This window comes from Elaeis guineensis, chromosome 9 (genome assembly GCF_000442705.2).
Source record: "Elaeis guineensis isolate ETL-2024a chromosome 9, EG11, whole genome shotgun sequence".
In the NCBI taxonomy this organism is placed as follows: domain Eukaryota; kingdom Viridiplantae; phylum Streptophyta; class Magnoliopsida; order Arecales; family Arecaceae; genus Elaeis; species Elaeis guineensis.
In genome coordinates this window covers 75,116,919-75,127,689 of record NC_026001.2, presented here as the reverse complement: position 1 = coordinate 75,127,689, position 10,771 = coordinate 75,116,919, and the positions used below count along the sequence as shown (strand labels likewise).

General features: G+C 31.5%; 1 protein-coding gene across 1 annotated transcript; it reads right to left on the bottom strand.

Moving 5' to 3' along the window:
* Nucleotides 1–2,731: 2,731 nt before the first annotated feature.
* LOC105034530 (protein RALF-like 33) lies at nt 2,732–3,523 on the bottom strand. The gene has a single exon (XM_010909733.4). The coding sequence runs from the start codon at nt 3,237–3,239 to the stop codon at nt 2,877–2,879; it is 363 nt and encodes a 120-aa protein (XP_010908035.1). The 5' UTR covers nt 3,240–3,523; the 3' UTR covers nt 2,732–2,876.
* Between the last annotated feature and the right edge of the window lie 7,248 nt (nt 3,524–10,771).

The following is a 10,771-nucleotide window of genomic DNA, read 5'->3' as shown; positions in this document are numbered from 1 at the left end:
AAACAAAGGGAGGCTCCACCGACAACGGTGGCTATGGCTGGAGGATTGGTTATAGAAGACCTTCATATGGCAATTGGTGTCCAACGATAGGGTGGCTGAAAAATAGAGAAAAAGAATTGGATTTTCAAGAAAATCCAAGGGAAAAGAGAGTTCAAATTCTCAAAAAAAATGCCAGCAGCCAGAATCCAAGATCCATTGACTAAGGAAGAAGTAGATGAGGGTCAATCGAGAACTGCTGGCCCTTACCTAGCTTTCTTGGCGACATCTGGGCTAAAATCCGGTGGCACAAAGATGGAAAATCTAGAGTTTGAGGCCAAAAACTTCAACTCCCAATTGAAATCGGAGTCTCAGTCGAAAAAGGAAAGAACTCCTTTGGAAGTTTTGATTTATTTTTCTTTTTTATTCCATGAGCATGTGCTAGCTTAAGAGGATTTTTTTTTTTTTTTTTGGCTGGGATATCACACTCTCGATGAGATCCTGACCAATGATGGCTACAAAATGTAAGGATAAGAGGAAGACAAGTGCGTTGGTGAGCTAAGAGGTAGCGATACTTCGGCTCTAGTGCTGGCAATTGTGGTAGGGCCTTCTTCTTCTTCTTTCCATGATGGAGAACATCTAATGCCTCAAGAGGGAACTTTGGGTTTTATAGATGGTGAAGGCTTGGGTTTCTTAACCTCCACTAAAGTTGAGGAGCTAGAGTCGGACTCTTCTGACTCAAAATAGGAGAAAAGAAGGTCTTTCCTTCCTCGATTCCATTGTCTTCTTGGACCCATTTCTATTTTGGGCTAGGCCAAATAGGCCGGGTCTCACACCTCTCAAGGGAAAATATTGGAATCATCAAATGCTCATCATCTAATCATATTAGTAGTTTTCAAAACAAACTTGAAAATATTATGATCTAATTTTCACATGAGACATTTAACATTAAAGTTCATGCCATCATTAGAAATTGATCTAGGAGAAACACTGTGATCATTCTCAGGATGCAAATTCGTAAAGATAGCATTAAGCATCAATAGGTAGGAGCAAGAGCTAGAAAGAAGGCTGCATGTTAATTTACAGCGATGGGTGTTAATGTAGCATGATAGGATTAAAACTCAGTCCTGTTGATGCAAATTAAATTTTCCATGAGGATTGAGATTGTTAAGTTTTAGATTTTTTTTTAATCAACTGCCTTACAGAAGCATAACTTCAGTTTTACATATCTATTTGACATGTGGAGGTTCACATTTGGAAGTTTCCTATTATTATTTCTAGCTAATATGGTCATTATAAGAATCAAAAATTGGCTTGAAGTTGTAAAATAGAATTATTCTTGAGTTTTAGATAACTCTTTGTGCGGCTTTTGGATTTAACTAAGAGTCATGGTATTGATGGAAAAAGTATTTTCAAAGTTCCCAAATGATTTAAGATATGTCTTGGCTTTAACGTAGGAAAAGCCATATATATGAATTCAATAATATAATTTTCTAAATTTTAAATAAAATTCAAAGGGGCTTGCAGGTCGTGTTCTCAATTCATAAGGCCCCTACATTTTGGGTTTACATGGACCTAAGGTTCTAAAGCTTGAGCTCGATCCCAGAGTTCGCATCGTTTGAGCTACCTAGGCCAGGATGGCCCACTGCTAAGCCACAGTGCTGCCAAAATCCTCAAAAACAACAAGTTATTTTTTAAAAGAAAAAAATTATTGGATTACAAAGGCATCAATGTTTTGAAAGGTGCATTAATATGACAAAGCATGATTGTGTGAACGTGAATACTGAGCCAACCTTGAACCAATGGATTCAGCCAATCAATTGCACATACTAAAAACAAAAAAAAATTCACATGAACATCCTTCAATTTTTTATGATTTGCACTTACATTCTAAATGTTCCGATGTTTTCAATTAGAACATAAAAGTTACAAATCGGATGCAATGCGATCCAGGCATGTATCCAAACACAAATGTCATTAACTGCGGCTATGAAATAACTAATGTATCTTTTTTTTCGGATTTTCATTCCTTTCAAAATATAATTCTTCTAATTCGATCAATAAAAATATTAATAAAATTTTATATCTAAATTTTTCAATTATATTTTTATGGATCCTTATGAAGACAGATCCCTCGATCATATTATAACCAAAATCTAGGATCTATAATTTAATTAAAAAAATTAAAATTTTTGAGGTATAAGTATAAACCATGAAAAGTTGAAAGGGCCTCACTGTGATTTTTCCAATACTAAACCAACTTAGACTCATAATTAGAGTTAAAAACCAGAATAATTTGGACTTATATCAGAACGGCTTTTGAGGATCTAATCCATATTAATTTATGGATAAAATTTTGGCTGCAGCGGTCCGACTAAGTTGAATTTTGCCATTAGTCCAACCAGGCTTTAAGTTCAAAATAATGATGCAAGCAAAAAATTAATGAACTGAATTGGTTTGGAATCTAGCTACATTAGGGCCCAAGGTTCACATGCTTTGACGGAATCTGGCTACATTAGTACGTTTCCTTTGGATGGATATGAGCCCTGCCAGAATTGGCTCAGCGGTATGCTTGCCCAGCATTGTACCAACAACTGTACTCCCCTGTTCACCACCAAAAAAAAAAAAAAAAAAGAAAGAAAAAAACAGCTGCAGTCCACTCGACTCAAACAGCAATGCATCATGATCGGAATACATTGTCCAAAAAGAAATCCAAAACCAGACATCATAAAGATCATGACCTATGTCTGCAAACCGAATTTAAAATAATATAAGCATGATTTTTGAGAAAAATAATATAAGCATGATTATACTGACATAAAAACTTGATTGCATTCCAAGCAAAGCAGAAGAACACATGAGATTCCACTTGCTCTCATTATCTCTATGCATCATTAGATTTATCCTCCCCTACACTCAGAGATGGCTTCGCAGCCCCTACTGTAGGGACTGGCCTTGGGAAGGGCACGGCAGTTGTAGTAGGGAACCCCAGGCTTGGAGCAAGGCACCACATCCCTCTTGAGAGCCTCATAGCTGATGTACTTCTTGTGGGCAGCCCATAATACTCTTCTGCTGGTCTCCGAGTCCATCTCCATCTCCATCTCCTCTCCTTTCTCCCAAAGACAGTCCCCTAATTTCCCAGAGCATCCCATCTTCACCACCACTTCACCTCCAATGCTCTTCCTTGAGGCAAAGAGGAGCAGCAGTGCCACTGAGATCATAATACTCTTCTTCAGGGTGGAACTCATGGCTGGCTTTGCCATCACCTCTTGCTTAGAGCACTCCCAGCTTTCCTTCTTCCCCTTTCTGGATCTCCGTGTGTGCGCGCGCGCGCGCAAGGCCTTTGATGCGGTGTCGGAAGGTTCCCACCTGGTGGTTGGTGAAAGAAGACCAACCACTGGGTCCACCAGCCCCAGAAGCTTTTAATGTGTTTATAGTGCTACTGTCGTGTTAGCCTCTGGAGTTGCTAAACTGTGCCCTGAGAACTTTCTTTATGGTTAAGGCAACATGATGGGGTAAATGTAAGGAGAAATGGAATCTACTTCCTTGAGCTAAAATGTTGCGTTAGCCTCTGGAGTTGCTATAGTGTGGTCTGAGAACTTTCTTTATGGTTAAGCCATCATGATGAGGTAAACGTGTGGAGGGATGTAACCTACTTCCTTGAGTTAAAAGCCCATAGTGTTCTTATTTTCCAAAGACATCAATTTGGGTGCACATCAAAATGTTTAGTGTAGCCTAATGGATTGTTTTGTTTGGGCTGCTTAAGAGTACTTACAGAAGCTTAGGGCAGTAAAAATCCAAGGCAATGAGAGGTAGCATCAGAGTGGTAATGGCTGGTAGGGGCTGGAGGAAACACTACACGTTCTAGTTGACCCATTTCCTGAAGAAAATATCTTGGATCGTCCTTTTTGTCTGATCCAACCCCATTTTGATGGGGAAAGCTCGGGATTCATTATGTTAACTAGCACTGGATGCACGTGCCATCCACGTGAGAAATGATGGCTGGCTATGCTCTGTTGATAAGTAAAAATTTTTAAATTCGAGCGTTTTTTTAAAAAAAAAATAAAACATAGTTGGTTATGATATCTAATTCTCTATCTTTGATTTTAATAGGTTGTATTTTGGGATGCCGAATAACTAACCATTGATTGAATAACTCTAACCATTCATATTCACCCCGTAAATAGCTAACTAGTAAATTACTTGGTTCATATTTTGGTTGGTTGGTTCTCCTATGATTAGTGAGATAAAGTTGTGAAAAGTATAAAAGCAGAAAGATAGTACTTTTTCTCTGGTTGATTGAACAAATTTAGTCCCCACTTTTTGAGTGGTGCTTGATTAGTTAGCTGGATAACTTTATATTATCCATCATTTAACCAACATCCAAATATAGTTTTAACTACTATCACATTGTCAGATTGTCCTTTTCATGTGTGTCATGTGTTCACATATAATTAGAGTCTAATAGGGAGGAAAATTTGAATGGAAGTAGCACTCCAGAGTGTTATTGGAAAATAAATTTTGCAGGCGAATTAGTTGGAGCTTCATGAAGGGGATGCCTAACAGTTTGAATTTAATAGTAGAATAGAGGATATCCTAAAGCAAGGAAAACTCTGAATAACTTCACTTAAAGGTGTCAATGAAGAATGATAACCAGCTAAGTTGACCGTCATCAACCCAAGATATGAGATTTGGGTATGAAAGTTGCACCCAATAAATAATTGGATTGAGGTTGCATTCTCAATTAGATTTAGGTTTAGAGAAATTCATACCTAAAACCCAAAACTTGACTAATCATGTTCACACGGATACACGTGCACACACACATATATCTCTATGCATGTACCTATCGGTTCTTTTTTAAGCATAAAAAGAAAACTAAGTGCTAATCTTCCCTTAGCATATTCCTATTCATGTTATTTGTGTGTGTGTTTTTTTTTAAAAAAAAAGTAGAAATGTTTGATGTTCCTTTACAATATGTTTATCGTAACTTAAAATTTTATAAAATTCAACTCATCCCAGCTAAGCCTTGATCTCAAACAGATGGGATTGACTACATGAATCCTTTTTCTCCATTCTACTCAGTTTAGAACTATACTTTTTGAAAGATTAGCAATATTTAGTCTTTATTACTTTATCTTGGATGATTTTTTGTCACCTCAGTCCTTATACTCTATCAAATCACTCCTTCACATTAGTACATCTTATGTTTTACATTATAATGTTCAAACATCTAAGTCATTCTTCTTTCATTTTATTCCCAATTAGTACTGCCTTTACCTTTTTATAAATAACATTATTTCTTATTCCTTTTTTTTTGGTATTATGACGCATCCATCTCAATATTTTTATTACGCTATATTCATCTTATGCAAAGATATTTTCTAATAGTCCAACATTCTCTTCATAGAATATATAGCTGGTAGCATAGCTGCCTTATAAAATTTCTCTTCAAATTGGCAAGTGATCCATAATCCAATAATATTCTAATTGCATTTTTTTCATTTTATCCAACATATTTTAATCCTATAGATAGCATCTCTTCAATTTCTATTTCCTTATGAATAATCAATCCTAAATATCAACAATAATTTCTCGGACAAACTTCATAATCATCAATTTTTGCTCTACATTCACTTCTATTTCTAATTTTATTAAAAGTATATTCTATGTATTTCTATTTGGTTCTACTTAATTTGAAACCCTTAGGACTTGTTTGGTTCGCAGGAAGAACTTTTTTCTCAAAAATAATTTTCTGAAAGTTATTTTTAAGAAATAGAATTTTGACATATTTATTTATCATGAAAAAATAACTTATTACAGAGTAACTTATATTTGATCGAGCATCCATTTTTCTGAGAAAACTGTGAATGAAACTTTATTATATCTTTAATAGATATAAGACTATACCTTTTTACTCCTAGACTTTATATAAATAATAATATTATATTTATATTAATATAAATATAATATTAATATATTATAATATAATATTAGATCATAATAATTTATTATATTAATATAATACTAAAATATAATATTAATATTTTAATATAATAAATTTATTCATATAAATACTATATTAATATTAATAAAAATATTATATTAGTATAAATATTAAAATGATACTAAAATATAATAAATATTATAGCATTAATATTTATATTATATTATATTTATATAAATATTAAGATAATATTAATATTATATTATATTAATATTTATAAGGATAATATTTAAATAATATTTTTGAGAATTTGTATACTCACAATCACATATTTATAATATGATCATCATAATTATCTATTAATATTTTATAAAATCTAGCCATGAATTTAAAAAGATATTTTTGAAAAAAAAAAATATAATCAATTTTTATCTCACGAGAATTCCAAAATCCACCTCTCCCATAAATTTTTACTTTTCATAAAATATGAAAAGTATCTTCCTATGAAACAGATTTTTTCATTCTCTTTTCTTAAAACTCTAACCAAACAAAAGACCCCTTTTTACTTTTCACAAATTGCCTCTTCCTCTCTCCACTTCTCATAAACCAAATGAGTTTTTAAAATCCAATGCACTTTTCTACGGTTCCAACTTATAATTAATTATAATCTTAGTTTCATCCACTAAAACTATATTATTCGTAAATAGTATACATTAATGAATATTTTCTTCCATATGCCATGTAAGCTCGATCATAACTAGCACAAAAAATAAAGACTTAAAGTAGACCCTTACTGTCAATATATTATTATTGAAAAATTATTAGTATTACTATTAGTAGTTCTTACACTATTAATCACTCTATTAATGTCCTTAATCTCATTAATATAATTAATGAAAACTTTTTTCTTTTCTAACACCACTTTAAGACTTCTTTAGAGACTTTATTATATGCTTTGTTTAAATCATAAAAATCATAAAAAGATCTTGTCTCTTTTTCTATATTTCTTCATTAACCTCTGAAAGAGAGAGAATTTCCATAGCCAACCTTCTTGATGCTCTGAAATTTTTTATGTCACATCTTAATATATGTTCAAGCACACTCACGTAAATATTCATAATATAACTCATGAGTTTAACACCAGGATAGTTAGAATAATTATAAATATCACCTTTACTCTTATAACTTAATACTATAATACTCTTCTTCCATTAATTAGGCATCATTTTGGTCTTTAAAATCTTATTGAACAAATTAGCAAACTAAGTTACTTCCATATTACCTAAACAACCTCCAAACCCCCATAGGAATTCTATTAGGTCTGATTTTTGTTTTATTTTATCTTTTTTGTGGCCACCTTTATCTTATATACTCTAATTAACATATACATTTAATATTTCTATAGCCAATGAAACTAGTAAGATATCCTAAATTGTTTATATAACTTGCATTGAATAGCTTATCAAACTAGCTCCTCAATCTTTTTTTGTTCTCGTCCTTGTCAATCAAACTTTTTTATTTTCATCTTTGGTCCATTTAACCTGAGTCATGCCTCTAATTTCCTTCCTCTTGATGTTGTGATATTATAGATATCTTTCTCCCCTTTCTTAGTTTCTAATTAATGATATAACTGTTCATATGCTGCGAATCTAGCCACTTGTACCATATTCTTAAATTCCTTCTTAGTCATCTTATAGTTTTCATATGCTTCTCTATTCATACATTTAACTAGTTTTTTGTAACAATTTCTTTGAACCTTGACCATCAACTGAATTTTCTCATTATACTATCAAGGTTCCTTACCAGATGACCCTTCCCTCTTTGATTCTTCTAACATCTTTATAGCCAGTATCTAAATATTGTTGGCCAACTCTTCACATATGATATTTATTTCTCTATCTAGATCCTACTTTTCTTCCTTCAATATTTTATCAACCATAACTTCCATGCAGGCTTTCAAAACTTATATGATATTCTACTGCATGCTTATTTAAATCTTTTTCGATAAATATTTTTCTGCCCGAAGAGGCTTTTGAATTGGTCCATCCGTACTCCCCCAAAAGCATCACTTTGTAGCATCATCCAATCCTACTTGAGATAACAAGTAATAACTCCTCTCTTATCATTCATTTTATCAAGATGATTTTATCCCCTACTTTTTTAATATCTACAACTTTATCTCTTAAACTCTTATTTATAATAGTTTCTATTCCATTTTTTATACCTTTCTTTCATAGTATATCAAAATTTATAATCCATCTTACTAACTTTCTTCACTCTTTCTCTTATCCACTTAGTCTTTTGCAAGCAAGCTATGTTAATTCTCTTCCTAACTATTGTATCTATTAGTTCTTCCATTAATTTTTCTGTTAAGGACCAGATATTACCTTATCAAAAAAAAAAAAAAAAAGGACCAGATATTCGAAGTTGCTAAATTGCTAAATGTATCCGACTTTCTAGACTAACTTCTTTATCCACATCCATCTATTAAAGAGAACCCTAAACTACTCCAAGCATCGATGCGGCAGGACCTTTCTCTATTTTCCATTGCACCTGAGATCCAGTATAGAGCATTGTAAGTAACATTTCAACGGTTTTCCTATATAAATTCATGTTTATAAGATGTGACTATGGTTTTATGTACTTATCTAGGCTTAGGATTGGTTATGCACAAAATATAAATAGAATTTATAATTTAAAATTTATATTGAATAATATTATTGTTGTAAGATCTTTTTAGATTTTCATCTGTTTTGGTTTCATAGATGTTTATGTAATACAAGTACAATAGATATATTTTTTAAAAAAATTAATTAAAAATATTAAATTGAGTTTAAACTTAAAAGTAGCTATCCATTTAAGTTTCAAATAAAAAATCCTCCCTATTTGAAACATAACTTAAAAGCAACTACTCAAATGGGATGAAATGATTCAATTGTCCTTGCAGTTATAAAGCAACACTATACTATTATAAAGTAATACTATATTATTATAAAATAATACTATACTATGATAAAAGCAACACTATACTATTATAAAGTTATAATATACTATTATAAAGCAACACTACTTATTGTAAAGTAATACTATAATAAAAAAATACTATACTGATAATGCAATACTACTTATTGTAAAAGAATACTATACTAATATAATATAATAAAATGACACTGTATTATTATAAAGGAATACTATACTAATATAATGTAATACTACCTTATTATAAAGAAATACTATACTAATATAATATAATAAAGCAACATTGTATTATTATAAAGAAATACTATACTAATATAATGTTATACTACTTATTGTAAAGAAATATTACATTATGATAATGTAATATGTAGTATTTTAAAGAAATAAGGATAATTTCAGTCAAAATAGATAGTTATTTTTAACTTATGTTTGGAATAAGTAGGTACTTTTATATAAAAACTATTTAGGAAACTGCTTTTAAGTTGAAAATAGAGCTGGAGATTTATCTCTAGTTCTCTATTTTTTTATAGTTTATATATTTTTATATTTTATAATTTATAAAATAAGTATTTTAGGTGTATTAAATAATTTTAAAAAAACCAAATGTGTAGTAAAATCACTTGTTAAATATCCTATTTTCACTAGCTTGAGATAGTTGAATACAGATAGAGGAGAAAATTCATAAAAGCATGCTGACGTACAATAAAAGGAAAAAACCTAACCCTTTGCCAATCAAGGGAGCTTCATAATTTACCAAAATTGGAGCAGAGTGCAAAAGTTAAAACAATGCTTTTCTTGTCACATCAAGCCACGTAGACAACAATATCAGCGACAATTTTTTCAAATGAATGGAGTTTTTTTCTTTTTTTTCCCTCTTTCCCATGACACCATTAGACACTACTAGTTACATGGAGTATTGTTTTATCCCCTAAATGGCTGAAACTAATGGACAGATACTTGCCATACATTTTTCAACATCACATATGGGGTCTTTCAAGCATTCCTTCATAAAATGGACTGAGAGTGAGATCCTACCAGCAAGATCTGGTTAGAATATTGGAGAACTGGCTGATTCAACAAAGAGAATTCAAATCACTTGTCCAGATGGGAGAAAATTTAAAAGTGGTGTCTTTCTCTAAGTATAACTAAAAGGATCATTGTGATTTAAGGGTGTGAGCTATAATTCTGAGGACATAAGGTGATGAATTATCATTTTGAATATCCTCTAAGTTGATGTCAAGCAAGTAGATCCGTACTATACAGCACAATCAAGATAAGTTTCATGACAGGTAAAAGGAAAAAAATGAAAGAATCATGTATCTTGGAGTCTTATGAAAAACACCAACGTTCCACTTTTTCATATTGGTTAAAGTATAATATTCTATCTCTTTGTATATTGAATTTGTTTTAATGTGATCGACAAGATGATTTTTGAATTTTAGATTCGACTCGATAGTTTTATTTGATTTATTTGATTTAAAATTTTAAAATCACTTTCGCACGTGACCGAAATCCAACAGAAAATGAATGTATTTGTTTAAAGAAATCCTAAAAGGCTCTTATCATTGGTCATCGGTGGCAATATGTGAGTGGCACATCAGATGGTGATGATGGATAACAATTTGTTGAACAAATGCCAGAAAGATTATAATATTTGATCCATATGATCCAGAATATGACAAACAACAGTATAAATTACCACCATCACAATCATCCAGCCTAATTCCAACTGAGTTGATAAACACATAAGTAAAACAATTACAGCATCCAAATATTTCCAGTGTTGAGTGAGTGATGAATCATTTTCTTTTCAGAAGAAAGACCATGCTTGCAATGACTGTAAGGTGGTACAAAATGTAACTTGGAAAA